Here is a 20,788-nt window from a genome sequence, read left to right on the forward strand (position 1 = left end):
CACGGTTACATTGTAAGCTCATAGGAGCAGGGCCTTCATTGCCTTCTGCATCGCTTTGCGCTTTTGTCCTCATTTGTATGTCATTCTGCAATGGATGTCACTCTGTACCCCCCCATTGTACCGCGCTGCGGAATACGTTGGCACGTTACAAATAAACGATGATAATATACGCGCCCCGTTTTCTCTCGTCTCCGGGCGCAGATAATCAGAGAAAGATTGCCCACACCTGTGATTTGTGTGGGTGAGAAAAGAACATCGACGTACATCTCAGACAAGCTGCATATTAATAAAGACAAGCTGTTTATCACAGAACCTCCGAGAACATCTCACGTGTCCTTATATACTTATATACAGCAGCGAGCTGCTCCCATGCAACATTCCCTACGTCTGAAGGGCTTTTGACGGTCAGTTGTGGGTCTTCGTGATAAGACGGCTCTGACCTAATCTGTATCCCTGATACGCAGCTGCAGAAAATATAGCAAAGTTACAAAGACACCGCAGCAATGGCTTGTGGTTCTCAAACAGCCCAGTTATGATGGCAGACGACCTTTAGCAACAGCATGTTTCACCCCCTCGGAGGAGCTTCTATCATGATGTTAGCGGCTTACAGTGCGGCTATTTGCACTTACTGGCTGTATCTGTCACAAGGAATTAGTGCAGATACCTATTATAGTTCCTTATTACAGGGGGGCTCAACTCCAGTCCTGAAAATCTGCCCCCTGCCCCCCAACAGGTCAGGTTTTCAGGATATCCCTGCTTTAGCACAGGTGGCTCAATCAGTCCATGCTTCAGCACAGTCTTCTGATATTCTGAAAACCTGCCCTGTTGAAGGGACTGGAGAACCCCTGCTTTAATCAATATAACAAGAAGCCGGGTAACCCACGGCAAAGGGTGTAGTGTTTGGCGCTCCAAAGCCCACTCACTTGAATTGGAGTTGATGCATTGTTGTTATCTGTGTGTTACCCACTTCTCTCTATACTGCCTCCGTGGAATAGAACGACAGGTAAGGAGGCTGGGTGGTTATTTCCTATTACACCGTTTTAAACATTTATTTAGCAGTTGTTGTTCACTACTTTAGGATTGCTCTTCCACACATTCTCAGCCGCACAACTGGCTTTCCTGTGCAGAATATATATACACACACACACGCACACGTGTAATGCTTGTGTGTGCACATATGATACACACACATAATATTTGTGTGTGCACATGTATATGATAGAGATACTGTATATAAATATATATATATACACACACATGCAAAAATACACACACTGACATGCGTGTGTATGTGTATATATCATATACATGTGCACACAAATATTATACACGCACACGCGCACTTATTGAGCAACATACAAACAGGATGCTGAGTGTTTTGAGCAGTGATGTTCCATTCCGCGGGTTTGTACCGGGCCTTTCCTTTCCTCCATCCATTCTGGCACCGACAGTCAGACCCGGTCTGTCCTTTGGAAATGGACACGCTTTAACCCTTTCCCTGCCAGAGCACAGGAAGGCGGAGAGCCAGAGTCCTTCATGTTCACTTGGGGTCAGTCGTCAAGTATGGGGGGAGGGGCGAGGTGCAGCTGAAAAGTCTCGTTCTGGAAGACGCTGCCCGTGGCGGGGGCCCCGTGGGAGGGGTGGAAAGCCGTGGGTTTCTCGGGGCTTTGAGAACGACAGAGCTCGGTGAGGAGGGCCAACTGCAAGACAGAGCAGGAGGGGGGGAAGAGAAGGTGTCACCTCGCAGTCAGGCCCACAAAACAAGTAGTGATACTGTGCTACATACAGAACAGCAATTTTAGTATTGCTTAATTTGAATATTATTGTCTTTAAAAAAAAAAACACCCGTTACTTTCCACTTTTTTCATCCTCAATCTCATTACGTTAAAGCTGCAGACCCAGCAATATCCTACATGTGTGTTTTATGTAATAAATCAGTTCTGTGCTATGAGGAAATACTTGTAGCATTTTTTTTTTTAAAGAACTCATTACATTTTGATGTATTATAACGGTACGCAGTTTTTTTTCCTGCGCTCCCCCTGTGCGCCGGCTCCAGCGCCCGCCCTCTCCATTGCCCAGGCATCAAATGACGGCGTGGGTCACGTGATGTCACCCCGCAGCGGCATTTGATGCGCGTTACCATGACGACGCGTCACATAATCCCACGGCCTCATTTGATGCCGCGTTGTCATGGCGATGTGACCAGAAGCCGGCTGAATCCCGTTGAGTTTGCAGAGGTCTCGCGCGGACCCCCGGCATTTACATTAAATGACTCGGGGAAGAGTGTGGGGCCTTTGTAACCACCGTATGCCACCCCCTCCCAGAAAATCCCACACCCCCTAACCCCCCCCCAGCCCCAGGGGCGCGCCTCACAGTTTGCACACCCCTGTATTATACTGTAACAGGCATTTTTTGTTTCTATAGCAAGCATTTACTAAGTCACATCCCCTTCCTCTTCTGAAACAGGCTCTGGCACACTCCTTTTTGAGCCCTGCCCTCTCTCTAGCAGTGCACCCATTATATCTAGTGACTGCCTGGTCACATGATCTTCCCAAAAGAACTTTGTATCTTTGGTCCTCGTCTGCTGCACCGACTACCATTTAGTGAACCCACGAGCCAAATCTTTGCCGATCGATCACAGCAGAACGGATCGATCAGCAACTTAGCTAATTACTTATCATTGTGTGGATTGTATTGATGCGCATATTAAAGGGGGAAAAAAAAAAAAAACACACCCTGGCAGCTTGTACGGCTGCTTTAAACCCACTAGTTTTCTGGAGAAACATGGATATCAAATAATATTTGCAGGCGCTATTCAAAATGGTGGCATGGATGCCCCACGATCACCGCCGCTTTGAAATTGTTGCACCGTTTCTTCCTTTAACACATATTCACTCCAGTTGGTTTCTAACAAGCGTGGGTAGGGCCGCTGACACGCAAGGGGTTAATAAAGTGCCTTAATCACGGTTACCAGCTGCTCGCCCAAAAGATGGTTCACAGCAAGTGAACCACGGCACAGAGTCAAAGATCGCGCGCCCGGGTTTGGTTCCACCCTTTTTGCTGTCATGGAACTGTGTTAATTCCCCCTGTAGGATTCACACACATTATCATAGGTGATGGACACGCACACACACACGCGCACACACACGCGCACACAGACACACACGCGCACACAGACACACGTGAGCGTCACTGCACGGTGTAAAAATGTATTTAAATGGGAGAACAGCATTTTTAAAAAAGGAATTTATATGACAATAACGGATTGAATATTACAATATAGCGCCAGCTAGCTTCATACTCGGAGTGTAAGCTCCTCTGCTCAGCTGACGCCCTTATAAGGACACCTGCCTGGTGGACACAGAATGGCTGCTCTGGTCGCCGACACACAGCTGCTACATGATTGGGAGTCGTAGTGGCGACTTTCTATTGTAGTTTGTGTGTGTCACCAGCGCAAGCAACTACTCATTTTTCTGTAACTGGGGTGGGGGTGTCCCCGGAGGCTGCAGATTATCATCAGGTGACGCCTCGCAGTTTTCACGCGTCACTGCCAGTATTTGCAGTTGAACGCACCCTGTCAAATGACCCTTCGGGGTAGAATCATTGCGACGATCATTTGACTTCAAGTGATTGCCAACTACACTTTGTTTCCCTCCATATTATGCCTGGATTGGAAGCGTGTGCGCACGTATCGGTCACGCCGATTTCCCAGCTCCGCTCCATACGTAATGGGGCACGATCACCATCGCTGCATTAGAAGCGGCCAGCTGCCCGGATTCCGGAGGTGGATAGAGATTCCGGAGCCCACTCTCAAAGGGTTTACGCTACACCTAGAGCAGCATTCCCACCCGTACGTAGTTATGAAGCAGGGGGTCCCCCGAGATGAACCGCAGTTATTTCAGCACCACGGACCCCCTGCGCCCCGAGATTCTTCCTTCCTTAGGTGCAGCTGGTAACGCCATGTTCTTAAAATCTCCCGCAGCACATGGGCCAATAGGAAGCCACGATTGATGACATTGCAACTTCCTTCTGGCTCCCTTGCTGCAGGAGATTGAAACCTCCATATTGTTTGCTCTGCCGAGGACGCTGCACGTTCACAGGCCAGTATCTCGGGAGGCAGGGGGACTCGCGGAGCTGAAATAAACGCGGGTAAGCCCTGGAATCCGCACTACGAGCTTATTCTAAATCAGCCAAGCGGACGATCGTCGTTGTGGGCTCAAATTCATCATGGACTTTAATGGGGCATGTCGGCCCAAAATAGCCCAGTTGGCCGATACAGAATAAGCCCCTGAAACAGCGCGAGTAGTGAAAACAGAAAGGAGACATTGGACTGTACCCGCGAGGTTCCTCTGTAAAGACGGCACAGCTGGTCGAACGCCTGTATCTGCTGGGGGTCGAGGACGGGGTCGGAACTCAACTGCAAAGAGAAAGCGAGAAACAAACGTAGCACAATTAACATGGTTAATTAGGCAGGAACCAGCCAAACACATGGCAAGGGGTTAAAAAGTTTGAGCGATGTAGCAGATGCGAGAACAAAACAACATAACGAAGTCCAATACTGCGTGCTTCAATCCAATAACATTAACACAGTAAAGGAGCAGGTTTGATGCGCTTTGGGAGAAATAAAGAGTCAAATAGTCCAGCATCTTGAAATATTAACAGAGCACTAACGAATGTGAAGGTGTTAGACGGCTTGAATGCCTCCGCTGTATTGCGACCCCAGGATGTCTTCCTAAAACCTCACCTTTAATCTGCAGTCCGGCGATAATCTCCCTCCCCCCGTTCCCGCCCCACGCTGTGAAAATTCAGCGTGTAATTGCTTCTTCTGAACTATTTCCCACTATCAACCTGAACGTCTTCCAGGCCTAGACAGCACGGACCATTTTCCCCGTTGCCATGGAAACCCATCATTCCCCCCCCCCCCCACCCACCCCTTTCCCTTCCTCCCTGGTCCTCTCTTCATCTCGAGCTCCCGACAGACAGATGTCTCGAGACATATTTAACAGGTTTCAGTGGGTCAAAGATGCTCAGTGTTGGCGTCTCGTTCAGTTCAGAGCTGGGAAGGTGCAGTTCCACTCATGTCACGTTACTGAAGGGGGATCAGATTTACTTGTGTAGAATAAACCAGGGGTGCAAACTCCAGTCCTCAAGGGCCACCAACAGGTCAGGTTTTTAGGATATCACTGTTTCAGCACAGGTGGCTCAATCAGTCTCAGCTTAAGCACAGGTGGCTCAATCACCAGCTCAGTCTTTGACTGAGACACTGATTAAGCCACCTGTGCTGAAGCAGGGATATCCTGAAAACCTGACCTGCTGGTGGCACTTGAGGACTAGAGTTGGCTAACCTTGGACTAAATCTGATTTTGAGTCACTAGTTGGCAGGCACTCTTACACCTTGCATGGGAGTCCTGCGTGTGTGATTATATGTATATACTTCAGTATTAGGTGATACATTTTTTATTTGCACTAACAATTTATGTCATAGGACAAGCTTACGAGAGTTCTCCTCTCGTGTCCTATGACATACAGTAAATTGTTGGTCCAAATAAAAAAGGTATCACCTAATACGGAAGTACTCATTTATTCTGCACTATCGCAAGTGGACTAACACGGCTATTTCCTTAAAAATACACACACACGCGCACACACACGCACACGCACACACACACGCACACACACACGCACACACACACACACACACAGACACACACACACACACAGACACACACACAGACAGACCCACACACACTTCATATTAGAGTATTGCGATTTCATCAAAAAGAACATGCAGGTAACACTAAGAACACTCGGCATCGCCGTGTCTTCCTTCCCGTGAAAGATTTTTTTGCAGCGAGGGCACTTTCTGTTATGACTGAGCAGTAAACACAACCTGAAAAAGAAAAGGCCATTTCAGCAGCACTATAATTATCCTGTCTCAGGTGAGACTGGGAGGCGGGTTCTCCGAGCCAGGAACAGTGCAGTGGTGCAGAAACACTCCCTGTGCAGAGGCTGGAGAGGAAAGCGGGGTCTGTGGAGACCAGCCTACCCGCCCACATCGAGACCCACTGTAGTAATGGGTGTGTCCTCCTTATAAGCATAAGAGCGCAGTATATACCAGCATACAGTACAAGGCGTCTGTGTGCATCTTTGCACATCTCTGTACACACTGCTGTGTCTCTGTGCAGTCTGCGTGTGTTCTTAAAGCAGGAATCCATGCAGTTCACCCTTCATTTTTCATTGTGCTTCCTATAAGAGATCACGCCTTGTCCTTTCCAAAGCAGATTTACATTTTTAACATCAGACGTGTCGTTCAGGAGCAGTAAGCGTTAGAAATACTAAGGGCATATTCTATACACTCCGAACCCCCTACACTTCAATGGGACTTTCCATGCAGATCGGATCTTATAGGGTCATATTCTAAGTGTCCAGGAGGTTGAAATGAAGCTCTCCCCACAGCCCAGTGCCTATAAACGTTATCATGGTAATCGCAGGAGCAAGAGATTAAGAAAATCAATATTCTTAACACTGGAACAGCATTAAAATAATAGAAGAGCAGGACATGCTCCGGGGGCTGGACAAAACCATTATAGGAGTTAAACTTCTATTGCTGCTTTCATATATGCACCAGTTCCACTGTGTCAGTGTGTGTGTGTCAGTGTGTGTGTGTCAGTGTGTGTGTGTGTCAGTGTGTGTGTGTGTGTGTGTGTGTGTGTGTGTGTGTGTGTGTGTGTGTGTGTGTGTGCCAGTGTGTGTGTGCCAGTGTGTGTGTGCCAGTGTGTGTGTGCCAGTGTGTGTGTGCCAGTCAGTGTGTGTGTGTGTGTGTGTGTGTGTGTGTGTGTGCCAGTCAGTGTGTGTGTGTGTGTGTCAGTGTGTGTGTGTGTGTGTGCCGGTGTGTGTGTGTGTGTGTGTGTGCCAGTGTGTGTGTGTGCCAGTGTGTGTGTGTGCCAGTGTGTGTGTGTGTGCCAGTGTGTGTGTGTGCCAGTGTGTGTGTGTGTGTGTGTGTGTGTGTGTGTGTGTGTGTGTGTGCCAGTGTGTGTGTGTGTGTCACAGTGTGTCTGTGTCTGTGTGTGTGTGTGTGTGTGCCAGTGTGTGTGTGTGTTTCAGTGTGTGTGTGTGTGTGTGTGCCAGTGTATGTGTGTGCCAGTGTGTGCCAGTGTCTGTGTGTGTGTGCCAGTGTGCATGTGCCAGTGTGTGTGTCGGTCAGTGTGTGTGTGTGTGTCAGTGTGTGTGTGTGTCAGTGTGTGTGTGTGTGTCAGTGTGTGTGTGTCAGTGTGTGTGTGTGTGTCAGTGTGTGTGTGTGTGTGTGTGTGTGTGTCAGTCAGTGTGTGTGTGTGTGTGTGCCAGTCAGTGTGTGTGTGTGTGCCAGTCAGTGTGTGTGCCAGTCAGTGTGTGTGTGTGTGTGTGTGTGCCAGTCAGTGTGTGTATGTGCCAGTGTGTGTGTGCCAGTGCGTGTGTCTGTGTGTGTGTGTGTGAGTGTGGTGTGCCTGTGTGTGTATGCCAGTGTGTGTGTCAGTGTGTGTGACTGTGTCAGTGTGTGTGTGTGACTGTGTCAGTGTGTGACTGTGTCAGTGTGTGTGTGTGTGTGTGACTGTGTCAGTGTGTGTGTGTGTGTGTGTGTGTGTGTGTGTGTGTGTGTGTGTGTGTGTGTGTGTGTGTGTGTGTGTGTGTGTGTGTGTGTGACTGTGTCAGTGTGTGTGTGTGTGACTGTGTCAGTGTGTGTGTGTGACTGTGTCAGTGTGTGTGTGTGACTGTGTCAGTGTGTGTGTCAGTATGTGTGTGTGTCATTGTGTGTGTCATTGTGTGCGTGTGCGCCAGTGTGTGCGTGTGCGTTAATGTGTGCGTGTGTGCGTCAGTGTGTGCGTGTGTGCGTCAGTGTGTGCGTGTGTGCGTCAGTGTGTGCGCGTGTGCGTCAGTGTCTGCGCGTGTGCGTCAGTGTGTGCGCGTGTGCGTCAGTGTGTGCGCTTGTGCGTCAGTGTGTGCGTGTCAGTGTGTGTGTGTGTGTGTGTGTCAGTGTGTGCGTGTGCGTGTGTCAGTGTGTGCGTGTGTCAGTGTGTCAGTGTGTGCATGTGTCAGTGTGTGCGTGTGTGCGTGTGTGTGCGCATGTGTGTGCGTGTGTGCATGTGTGTGCATGTGTGTGCGTGTGTGCATGTGTGTGCGTGTGTGCATGTGTGTGCGTGTGTGCGTATGTGCGTGTGTGCGTGTGTGCGTGTGTGTGCGTGTGTCAGTGTGTGCCAGTGTTTCCGTGCGTGCGTGCCAGTGTTTCCGTGCGTGCGTGCCAGTGTTTCCGTGCGTGCGTGCCAGTGTTTCCGTGCGTGCGTGCCAGTGTTTCCGTGCGTGCGTGCCAGTGCTTCCCTGCTTGCGTGCCAGTGCTTCCGTGCCAGTGTTTCCGTGTGTGTGTGCCAGTGTTTCCGTGCGTGCGTGCCAGTGTTTCCGTGCCAGTGTTTCCGTGCGTGCGTGCCAGTGTTTCCGTGCGTGCGTGCCAGTGTTTCCGTGCGTGCGTGCCAGTGTTTCCGTGCGTGCGTGCCAGTGTTTCCGTGCGTGCGTGCGTGCCAGTGTTTCCGTGCGTGCGTGCCAGTGTTTCCGTGCGTGCGTGCCAGTGCTTCCCTGCGTGCGTGCGTGCCAGTGCTTCCGTGCCAGTGTTTCCGTGTGTGTGTGCCAGTGTTTCCGTGCGTGCGTGCCAGTGTTTCCGTGCCAGTGTTTCCGTGCGTGCGTGCCAGTGTTTCCGTGCGTGCGTGCCAGTGTTTCCGTGCGTGCGTGCCAGTGTTTCCGTGCGTGCGTGCGTGCGTGCGTGCCAGTGTTTCCGTGCGTGCGTGCCAGTGTTTCCGTGCGTGCGTGCCAGTGTTTCCGTGCCAGTGTTTCCGTGCGTGCGTGCCAGTGTTTCCGTGCCAGTGTTTCCGTGCGTGCGTGCCAGTGTTTCCGTGCGTGCGTGCCAGTGTTTCCGTGCGTGCGTGCCAGTGTTTCCGTGCGTGCGTGCCAGTGTTTCCGTGCGTGCGTGCCAGTGTTTCCGTGCGTGCGTGCCAGTGCTTCCGTGCGTGCGTGCCAGTGTTTCCGTGCGTGCGTGCCAGTGTTTCCGTGCGTGCGTGCCAGTGTTTCCGTGCGTGCGTGCCAGTGCTTCCCTGCGTGCGTGCCAGTGTTTCCGTGCGTGCGTGCCAGTGCTTCCCTGCGTGCGTGCCAGTGCTTCCGTGCGTGCGTGCCAGTGTTTACGTGCGTGCGTGCGTGCCAGTGTTTTCGTGCGTGCGTGCCAGTGTTTACGTGCGTGTGCCAGTGTTTCCGTGCGTGCGTGCGTGCCAGTGTTTTCGTGCGTGCGTGCCAGTGTTTTCGTGCGTGCGTGCCAGTGTTTCCGTGCGTGCGTGCCAGTGTTTCCGTGCGTGCGTGCCAGTGTTTCCGTGCGTGCGTGCCAGTGTTTACGTGCGTGTGCCAGTGTTTCCCTGTGTGTGCGTGCCAGTGTTTCCGTGCATGTGTGCCAGTGTTTCTGTGTCAGAGTGTGTGTTAGTGTGTGTTAGTGACTTTGTGCAGTGGTTGAAGAGCATCGAGTGCTGGAATAGGGGTCAGCAGCTTCGTATAAACCACAGAGGGCCCCATTAACAATTTCACTGCCGGAGAGGTGAGCACCGGGCTGCTTGGCACAGTGTGTTATTATACTGCTATGCATTATATTTGCAGTGAAACCCTGGCCCTTCTTTCAGCAAGTGGGATAAAAACAGAATAATTACAATCCCAGAAGATAGTGTAGAGCCTTTCCCCTAATCTCTGGTAACGTTCTCCCTCCCTAAGAAAGTAGTGATTACAGGGATGAGCCTCTCAGGAGGTTTGACTAAAACAATATAAAGATTCAACACCAATTTTCATAGAGAAAAGGATGTTCTACAAGTAGATCTATAAGACAACAATTTACTAGGTGCTGAGGCTTCAAAGCGGCTAAGAAAGTGGCCTGTCCTGTCTGTCCGTTGTCAATTTGTATGTTGTATGCCTTACCTTCCGAGCGGATTCTTCTCTGGAGGAATGAGAAGACGCGGCTCTCACCTATTCCAACACAGAGACAGGATACATCAAGATCAAGGATGTACCAAGTACACATGACATTCACTGACATAATACACCGTGCTGGGTCATCACATACTGTACATGTACCTTCCCGAGCTTCTCCTCTGATAAATCCCAATGTGGGGTGGGGATGCAACAAAAGTTAGAGGAAACTCCTGAAGATCAGAATAACGGTGTTGACACACTCGGGCTGTATACTGTAACTAGCACTGGACATGAAATCTTCAGACACCTTCATCCTCGGACAGCTCCCGTTGACGGATTTTAAAGGTAATTTAAAAGGTCCGTGGGCAAAGTGGCTTAACAAGAAAAGGAGCGGTACTGTGCCTGGTATTAACCGTTTGGGTGCCCAATAGACGTAGCTACGACATGGGGTCTGGAATTTCAGGGGCCCTGCGACATAGTAGCTACGTTATCATGGACCTGCTCCTCCTTTTAGGCGAGATCGTGCTCCGAGGCGCGTCCTACCAGGAAGTGGAACGGAAAAGGACTCGTCTCCGGCTCTGTCATCGGCAATCGCCAATGCTGGAGGGGTCGTGGCACTCTGCTGTGGCACCTCAAGCACTCAAAGGGTTAAGGAATTCTGAGAATGTTAAATATCCTTCGACTTGGTCTAAGACAGGGTGGTACAATATTTATGTTCTGAAAACAAAAAAGGGCGAGAGCCTTTAACAAAATAAATCCCTCGGACATTAAAGGGGTAAAGGATCTGGTGTGTAGGGGTGGCTTGTTTAGCCCTATTTCCTGTCCTGTATAGTCATGGTAGGGATGTTCGAGCAAGGAGAAGGCTGTTTCACGGCCGGCAGTGTGTTTAAACAATGTCTTTCTGGTTAAACCCGCGTATTCTGGGCCTGTACCACAGCAATGCATTATTCAGCTCTTTCCCCCCATGCGACTGGCGGCTTAACGACTTAATCAACAAGACCCCACAGACTAAACAGACTGGAAGGGCTTATGGGGCTGGGGGGGGGGGGGGGACTATTTATATTGTATATACTGGAAGCTTGTGCAGGTAAATGGCAGATGAAGTTTAATACAGATACATCTAAGGTTATGCGCTTGGAAAGCAAGGATAATCATGCTAAGCACAAGTTACATGTTTTGAAATGAGGTAAATCCTTGATAGATAATTATTTAGGAGTGCTTGTAGACAGCAGGCTTAGCACCAGTGCTCAATGCCAGGCAGTAGATGCAAAGGCAGATAGGATATTATCATGCATAAAACAGCATCATTTTGTCTTTTAGTAAGACCACATCTTGAATATAGAGTACAATTTTGGGCACTGCTCTATAAACTCTTTCCTCTTTCTCCCCCCTCCCCCCCCCCCCCCCACATTATGGTACTGGAAAATGTGCAGAGAAAAGCCACCAAATTAATAAAGAGGATGGAAGTTATGACTTATGAGGAAAGGCTATCCAAATTAGGGGATATGATAATTATTTACAGATATATTCCAGCTCCCCACAAGGAACTTTCAAGGGAACTTTTCATCCACTGAGATTGGAGGAAAGGAGACCGACCAGCTGCAAATGGTTCTTTACAGCAGGGGCACGCAGACTTTTTAAGTCGTGCGCCCCCTGCCTGCTCTCCTGCCAGCTTGCACCCACCCCATCTCTCTCTGATGTTGTGACGCCACGTTTTCATGGAAACGCAATGGCGCAGTGTCATGTGACGTCACGTTGCCATTTGACGCCGCGTGTCTGGAGAAGCCCGAGAGCAGGTAAGAGGCAATTACAGAGGCTCAGCGCTCTCCCACGGCAATCAATTTAAATGTTGTGGGGAAGAGCGTTGGGCTCTTTACAGTAAGGGCAGCTAAAATGTGGAATTCTCTCCGAATGAAAACTGTGATGGAAGATACAGTAGATATCTTTAAGAAATGGTTACACATCTTTTTAAGGTCCCTTTCATTTTATTGGATATAGATCCAATGTTGGTCTTTCTCCCTCCTAATAGAGGTAAATGAGAATTGTAATCCTAGTTTAGGTGTATTAATATTTTATCTGGTAGTGTTAGGACCTGTGAGCAGGGTCTGCCGTGATGGGGCTCACAGGCTTACAAAGCTTTGACCAAAGGGTTAAACTAAATTACCCCTTTTCAAGAGAATATATAAGTATTTTACTGTGTATTTCTGTCATGTTGGATGTAGCATTGGGCTTCTCTGTCGTCTGTTGTATACATATATGCCACGCTCAATAGCTCTCCATTTTGACACTTCTATACATATATATTTTGTGGGGGCTCAGGGGATCCCAAAAAGAGCTTGCTGGGGTTCTGTGTGTTTGTACACATCTTTTTAGAAAGGAAAGTTATGCAGGATACTGTATACCAAATAAGTAAACAGAGGATCCAGGGTGAAATCTGTTTGCGGTTAGTGAAGTCATTCATTTATTTTTCACCTTATTCTGCATCCACCGGCAATGAGACTTTTGTTTCAACTTCATCTACTACAGTATGTAACCGTTTGGCTGCAAAAGGGACCAGCTGGAAGCAAAAGGGTTAAAATAAGAGGGTCGCTCTAAAATTCTATTAATAAGTGAGAGGTGTCCTCAGAACACACCCCAGGAGACCGAACATACATCGGATAATGATTCATGATAGTTGTATTGAAATGACAAAGATCTTGAGCAGAAGGAACGGCTCAGTGAGGAAAGACACGGACTGATAACAATGACACAGAGTCTGAAGAAGGGAATCTGATTCCTTGTGACCTTGGGCAAGTCACTTTATCTCGCTGTGCCTCAGGCATCAAAAACAGAGTGTAAGCTCATCTGGGCAGGGGCTGTGTGTGTAACAACCCTATGTGCTGCGTACCGCGCGCTACACTGTAATTGTGACGCGCTTTAAGTCCCATTGGGAGAAAAGCGCTCTATAAAATAAAGTTTATTATTACTAAAAGTTAAGGAAATTCTGAGGATAATAGCAGAGGATGAAAATAAGACGTTAAAGCAGCGATCCCGAATTTATTGTACACGGACTTCCAGCCGACAGAGTCGGTAGAGCTGAAACCACATTACTTCTGCACCAGGGACTCCTCAGGTCCTGAGATACCTACCAATGTAGTCACTGCAGCTACTTCCTGGATATTTAAATGACGTCCAAAAGGAACCTACGTAACCAGCCCCTGGGGTGGCACTTTTCTTGACTTTGGGCACTGAAGGGGTCAATGGTTACAATGTAGGCATTCTGCATTCTAAGTGGCAGCTTTAGCGGATAGTGTAGCAGCCCCCCCCCCCTCATCCCAGCAGCGAAGGGGTTAATCTCCCATGGTTAGTTGTGGGAACACATCCCATGGATTTCAGCGATTGGCAGGAAGGAAGGGGAGAGATGAAGTTCCCCTTCTGCGGTGCGATTTCTGCCAAGCACACACAGAAATAGCCCGTTGACCAGCGGGAGCTGTCCGAACATTATGGTTCCCTAACCCAGACCTGTGCATAACAAACGCCTCATCAGAAGCTTTTTGTTATTGATGCACGAAATTGCGAGCGCACTGCAGCTTCTGCAAGGTGCCAGCTCCGCACAGGGAGATGTACACCTTTTTGCAGCCATCTCATGAAAAGTCACCATGTCCCATTCTTACAACGCGTGAACAGTCAAATAAGATTTCATCATATGCTCATATCCCGTCCCTCTTTGGGCCAAAATTAACTGATGGGTGTGACATGTTTAAAGGAGTGGAATCTGGGTGATAGACCTTATTGGTTTGTACAAAAATCTGACACCTAGAAATCATTTTTCTAAAGGAGCAGTTCCGTCAGAGTTTTTTCGTTTTGGTGTACGCACAGGTGTGACGCAGATCTTCGGAGTTGAACCCAGTTAATTTCAGCTCCAGGGAACCCTTGCTTCTGGAGATCCCGACCTACGAAGGTGCTCCTGGTGTTGTCCACCTCCAGGGTTAGCAATATGGTGGTTTGAAGCTCCTGCATGACACGGGCCAATAGGAAGCTGCAGAGTCACCTGACGTGGCATACAGGGGCTTTAATCCTCCATGAGAGCACCTGCAAAAGGTTAAGTATCTCAGCCAGCAGAGGGACCCCAGAGCTGAAATTAATGAGGTTTTGCTCCAGAGACCCCCTACTTCCTACACAGAAAGCTTTTTTAAAGTTCCTTTGTAAATATGTTGAAAAGAGACTTGAGAGGTATTTCATGTCCTATGGCGGCTCCCTTTGTGTGCTATCACTATGGACCAGGGTCGCCGACAGGGGGGGACAGCTGGGACAGGTTTCCCGGGCCCGGTGTCTGCGGCTGGCACTGCAAATTGGCCCCGACCGCCGGTCGCAGCTGGGTCCCGGATCTCCATCAGCTGCAGGCCTCTTCCTCACTCTGTGTCCTGCGCTGAGCTTCCAACGCACGTCGGGCCTCTCTGACATCAGCGCGCCGGAAGTAAGCTGGGCTTCAGCTTCCGGTGCGTGCCGACTTTGGAAGTTCGGCGTGGGACACACAGTGAGGAAGAGGCCTGCAGCTGATGGAGAGCCGGGGCCTGGCTGTGACTGGCAGCCGGGCCTAGCCAGAGGTTGGGGCCAACATGCAGTGCCGACTGCTGGGCCCCCCACAGACACTGGACCCAGCCGGAGACCATCCACAAGGTAAGTCTATTTTTTTTATATGTATTGGGGGGAGGGGGGTGCGTGGGGGTCTTTTAATATGTATTGGGGGGGTGAGTGGGGGTCTTTTTAATATGTAACGTACGTAACTCTAGTCCTGGGCCAGGGAAATCTGTCTGCTGCCCTGCTATTGACTCTATGTATCGAACAGTAAATTCTGCGCAAAAAGTATACCTGCACCAGGCCGCATTTATGTAATAATCTTAGTTATGCCATTTCGGGGTATGTCTGTCTGGGTGCGACAAGATGAGGGATTGATGGACCAAGTGGGAGGAGTTAGGGTGAAGTTACATTTGCATATTAGCGCAAATCTATGCATTAAGGAATTTGCGGCTTGCGTTACTTTTCTTGACGGTTTTCTTCGTCACCTTAAAGATGGCGTAAGTCTTGGTTTTTTTTTGTGAATAATACCAGCGCTGCATGCATCAAGTTATACAACAGTAAAAATACACTTCAGACATGTCGCATTTCAGACAGAAAAAAATGCTATTTTGACGCAATAGCGTCAACGCGCACGTACCTTTTGATATATAGAACCCTATGTACTGAGTAGGAGTTTGCACAGGAAAACCTCCGATTGATTTTTTATCAAGGTGGGCTGGTGGTTTAGTGAACACTTTGTCAAGCTTCCCTCCTCAGAGAACCCGTTAACAAGACAATTCTCCTTCATTTACCAAGAAACCAAAACTGTCACATCTATGTTTTTTGTTCAAGAAAGAAAATGACACTTGTGTTCAGCAAATAAAATCCCACTTGTGAGCACATTCACGTCTCAAACAGGTCCACAACCCTGTCTTTCCCCATTATCTCTTTACATACGCTGCCACTGCAGCCAGGGGTTCTGGGTAATGACATGCAAATGAGCACTCCGAGTGTCATTTTTTACTTAATTTGTATGCCATTACCCAGAATCCCTGGCTGCTGTGGTCGCATTGTTGCCTTTTGTATCTGTTGGTGCTAGTTTGTCCTTATTCGTGTCATTCTGTTCATGTAATTGATCTCATTCTGTTCCCCACTATAAAATATATTTGCGCTTTATAAATAAACAATAGTAATAATTTAGGTCAACAACTGTATGAATAAATAATACTTTCACACACAGTATAGCATCAAAATGTAAGCATGAATGTCAATGCTCTTCCCAAAGGACATGGATCCCCCCTAAAAAATTAGGCGTTGAAGGGCCAAAGGAGATGTAATGTCATTCTGGATACATGTAAAGAATTAGAAATGCTTATAAAACATTCCAACATAATCATTTAGAACACCTGTAATATAATCGTGGCGTGCAGTTAACCAACAACCAACTATTCAAACTGGGTTCTCCCACTTCAAAGATCACTAGGTCACTCCTCCTGCCAACACACGTTCTAACTGAGAGACTATTACAGTTAGTGACAAGGCGTGGCTTTCTCTAAGCAGCTGTTGCTGGGATGTACAGTACAGAGAACACCCTTTCACGTAACTCGTCGCAGGGGCTGAGACTTACAGTGTGGGATAAATGACACGGCGGGTGTGGACGGAGGGCTGAGAGCGTTCTTACCTGCGCTAGTGACGCAGTTCTGCCTTTCTTTAACTCGGACGATGACTCCCGTTGCTGCCGCCCGGCCCCTCCTTTGCTGCTCGAGTTGCACCTGTAGCAGATCCATTGGTTCTGTCCAGCTGCTTCTACCCTGGAGTCCTTCCCCAGGAGGCAGAGAGAGTGATACAGGTGACCACAGCTGGAGAAGCAGAGAACAGGCACCTTCATCTCATGGTCTAGGGCAGAGTTGCTCAACTGCAGTCCGGCAAGGTCAGGGTTTCAGGATATCCCTGCTTCAGCACAGGTGGCTCAATCAGTGGCTCAGTCAGAATAACTGAGGGACATCCCTAATACCTGGCCTGTTGGTGGCCCTTAAGGACTGGAGTTGACCACCCCTGGTACATTGTAATGCTCCCTGCACACATGGTTGGCATTACAAACGTGGCAATTCTTCTGAGGCTTTTCCACATGACAGTCACTTTCTGATTGCTCGTCATTATACGTATACTACAGAAGCGTTCAATGCAGCCACCTCAGGGGTGGAATTCCTGAAGCACATTCCTGGTGCACTGCATGCCAGTGAGAGGGGAGCATGAAGCAGTAATTATATATTATAAAATACCCCAATGTTTGGGAAGATTACAAATAATTATTAGGGAGATACAAGGAAAATCACACAGAGTCAATGTGAGAGGCTGGAATGAAGCTCACAAGCTTGGGTATTCAAGATCAACACCTTAACCACTACACCATGCTTCCTCCATAGTGATGCATAGCTGGGGCTGGGAGTTACCTGAACACGATAATTTGGTCAGCCGCCTCCTGCCTCCTCTTGTACTGCTGCAGACACACACAGCAGTAATCCTGTTTGGGTATCAGCCCCCGAGTGACTGAAGCCTTCAGGTTGCACAGGGACCAGTGCAAGTCCTGGTTCAGAAGACTGGTGGTGGTCTCCAGTAACGTCTGGATAGGAAACCAAGAGGGGAGGAGACTCAACAGTGATTGTACAGCCCCCGCTCAGAAAGAGAGGGGGTTCAGAAGACAGGGGGGGGGGGGGGGGGATAAGTGACCTGGGCATGTTCCAATATGAGCACATTAAAGCCCAGTGCACAGAAAATCACTGCACACAAGGCAAAGCATTCGAGAGTTGGGCGTCAGGTAATATTTCCATGAAATGCTCATAATCTAAAGCCGATATTAAGACATTATCCAAGGCTAATCTTCTATATTAGTTTCTTTCATTTACCTTCTCACGGTTTTTAATCATCATCATTTTAGTAAAAACTTAAGTTTCTACAAAGAGAGAGATCAAGGGTTAAAAAAAAAAGTTGGAGTTACGGGCCCAATCCAACTAGATTCCAAGGTCTAAAGTCAAAAAAGTACAAGCTTTCGTGCCGGAAGGGTAATAATCACCCAGATTACCGACACAATAATTAAGGATGAGAAAATGATGTAGATACTCAATCAAGATATAACATAATGTAACTAATAATCCTTCTTGTTATTTAGCCTCAGCCCTCTTCCCATCCCTTTTTTTCTGTACCCCTAAAATTATAATAAAAATGTTAGTGTGAAAAAACCAACAAACAAAAAAAAAAAACACCTCACGGTTCATTATCCCACGCTCTCCTTTCTCTTTAAAGTAGCTGATCTTCCCACAAAAGTTTGGAGTTTTATTTGAAATATAGGGGGAGGGGAGTTTTTTTTTGCTTGTCCTATAACTTTTAGACATACACTGCCCAGCACTTTCACAGAGCCGGATGTGTGAGTTCAGGAACTGATTGTTGAGACTAATAAGAGGGAGGAGAGGTGGCCGTTCCGGAGCAGACAACGTACCTGTTCATAGTTAAACGTATCCAGCATTCCCAGCACCAATCCCTGAATCTCTCCCAACTTTCCTCTCCCGTATACAGGATCCTGAATTGAGACAAAACCGAACAGGGAAAAGACAGATGTTTTCCACTCTATTAAAAAAATTATAGTTTTACATTCGTATTACTCTTACCTCATTAATGCAACTGTTAAACTGATTCGGAGAAGCATTTTTCCATCCTGTATATCTTGGTGATAAAGCAGCAGTCTGCGCTGATCACTATTGTTTGCGTTTTAAAGAGATCTCTTCTTGCCCTTCCCAGAGCGTTTTTTATTTTTAAAATCCGACGCTCCGTTCAGGAGATATTTTGACATATTAAGTGTTTGGGAGGTTAAAATGAAGCTCTCCCTAGAGCCCATTGCCGTCTAAAGGTTACAATGGTAACCTCTAGTTTTGAGGTTAAACCAGGGGGTAGGCAACTCCAGGGGCAGGGATTATGTTTATTGTAAAATGCTCTGATCTGGAGGTACCTATAGAATTCAGAGTGGGGATTGTTTTTATCGGATCTAATTAGTTCGAATGATTTGATGCCATTATTGCCCTCCAGATCTCCAAGTCTTTGAAAGCCATTTTGTTTCCAGATTGGAAAATTGGCGCTATTCATACCTGGAGCAAAGTCTGGATTATCCCAAATAGTAGTCAGGATGCATTTAAATTTAGAGGCATCCCAGATTGACAATGAGTTGACCATTGAGGATAGCTGCATTTTAACAGCCTTCCGTGCTATTTTAGGAAGCCAAATTAAGTTGTTTAACTCCAGTGGGGAGCAAACCTCTCTCTCCAATGCCACCCATTTTTTCAATTCTGGGTCTATCTGCCATTGGGAAATTTGACATAATGGTGCCGCTTTATAATAAGACAACAAGCAAGGTACCGCTAGTCGCCCCCCCGCATAGGTTTGTTTCAATAAAACCTGCCTCTTCATTCTCGGTTTCTAAGGATCTCAGCATGAGAATACAGGATATGTACAAGAGAGGACAACGAATTTCACAGATTCAACGCTGGTTAAGTACTTCTGGCCTCGTTGTACCAGCAGCCACTGTGAGCTATCATGCCCACGGTAAGTGTCAAGCAGACACCAACAGTCACTACCGCGTAAGTAAAGTATTTTCAATATGTTTTCTTTACCGTACAGTACTGTAATAGCACTTTGACTGGTTAAATGACTTATTGTTTTTAACAGAACCTTTTTCCTAGCAATTATTTGATATAAAAAATTGTTAACTTATCAAAAACATGATTTAGATTATGTTTTTTTTTTAAATCAGTCCTTAAAAAATGGATGCCTTTTTTGTTTTCTTTGAACTTGAAATTCACTTTGAATGTGTGGGGGGGATTCTTCAAGAAGGGTTTGTGTGTGAAGTGGTTAGGGGTGGGCTACACTAGTTGCCAAGAAGGGTTTATCAGATTAACATATTCAATTCGGGAAGGTGTGGATAAACATTTCTATTCATGTTGTAAGGCTTGTTTGTGAAGTGGTGGGGGGAGGGATTGAAGGTGCTAGTTACCACCGGCCCTTAAACTTGAAATGCTCTTGGTACCAGTATGTGCGTGGAGGAGTCATTCGAGAAGGGATTATCACACGTGCGCATGCGTTACCGTAAACAAAGCCTCAAGGAGACTCAATTACTGTAAACAAAGCCTCAACGATTTTAAAGAATGGCTTCGGGGTATTTTTTTCAGACTTGAAATTCAAATTGAATGAGAAGTCATACACACATGCGCATAAATGTGATGGCACGCTTAGGAAGATTAAAGCCAGAAAGCGAACCATTACAAATGAATGGTGTGGGAGAGTTGTCGATAAGAAGTAGAAATACTTTAGCCTTCTGTGTGTGTGCGGGGGGAGGGGGGAGATCGCTGTATGCTGGATTATTAGTTCAAATAAATATTTTCAACCAGGTCATCATGATGTTTTGATCCCCACACCCCCAAATAAAAATCACATTATGCCACCCACCTCAAAGTACGTACATGACCATTGTAGAATTAAAAAGCTACAGTAGTGATTGATTTTCAGAATATCAAGAATTGTTATGCAAGCCCATGTCGTGAAATGAAAAAAAAAAACAAGGTTTTTTTTTCAGACTTGAAATTCAAATTGAATGAGACGTCATACACGCATGCACATAAATGTGATGACACGCAAATGCGTTTCAACAAGGTTCCAATGAGACATACACGCATGCGCATAAAATAAAAACAGTATGAAAAGAAGAGCAAGCCTACTATAGCAAAAGTATTGATTAATAAGCAATACATACAGTATAGAAATGTGATGACACGCATACAGTATGCGTTTCAACAAGGTTCCAATTCGCATGAGCGGAAAAAATATTTTATATATTCGGAAGAAGACGCAACGTTATATTTTTGTAATACTGTACTTCTTTTCCCTTTAGTATCCTGTATACTGTACAGTATGTGTCCTCATATTTTTTTATGTGTATGGCTAAGGAGCCTCAGACTACTGTATACAGTATGACGTTGTAAAGTTAATCTCTGCTTCAAATTTACAATTACTGTGCGCACACACACAGACTTGCAGAACTGTACGGCTGTACTGTGTACTGTATTGTAGGTTGAATTGCTATTAGACTTTTAAGACAACAGCTCGCGATCGCCCACTTGAGTTTCTAGACGGTATTGCAGACAACGCTAAAATGCAATTTTCTGTGCACGATAGAAAACCGATCGAAAAAAGAGTCAATTGCCAAATGGTTGGAAAACAGAGCGCTTCGGGCTGC

At 47.2% G+C, this 20,788-nt stretch overlaps 1 protein-coding gene across 7 annotated transcripts in view; it reads right to left on the minus strand.

Moving 5' to 3' along the window:
- Positions 1–277: 277 nt before the first annotated feature.
- VPS8 (VPS8 subunit of CORVET complex) overlaps positions 278–20,788 on the minus strand; it is a 128,508-nt gene continuing 107,997 nt past the window's right edge. For 4 of the 7 annotated variants that reach the window (XM_075607105.1, XM_075607104.1, XM_075607107.1 and 1 more), the window contains 6 exons: positions 18,005–18,085; positions 16,962–17,131; positions 16,190–16,367; positions 9,976–10,023; positions 4,337–4,417; positions 278–1,700 (listed from right to left, as the gene is read on the minus strand). In XM_075607105.1, coding sequence (XP_075463220.1) covers positions 1,551–1,700; positions 4,337–4,417; positions 9,976–10,023; positions 16,190–16,367; positions 16,962–17,131; positions 18,005–18,085 — 708 coding nt within the window. In that variant the 3' untranslated portion in view covers positions 278–1,550. Of the gene's footprint in view, positions 1,701–4,336; positions 4,418–9,975; positions 10,024–12,418; positions 12,527–15,168; positions 15,343–16,189; positions 16,368–16,961; positions 17,132–18,004; positions 18,086–20,788 lie in introns of those variants that run through there. The other 3 variants (XM_075607106.1, XM_075607108.1, XM_075607109.1) reach the window with 3 other exon arrangements.

This window comes from Ascaphus truei, chromosome 7 (genome assembly GCF_040206685.1).
Source record: "Ascaphus truei isolate aAscTru1 chromosome 7, aAscTru1.hap1, whole genome shotgun sequence".
NCBI classification, from domain to species: Eukaryota; Metazoa; Chordata; class Amphibia; order Anura; family Ascaphidae; genus Ascaphus; species Ascaphus truei.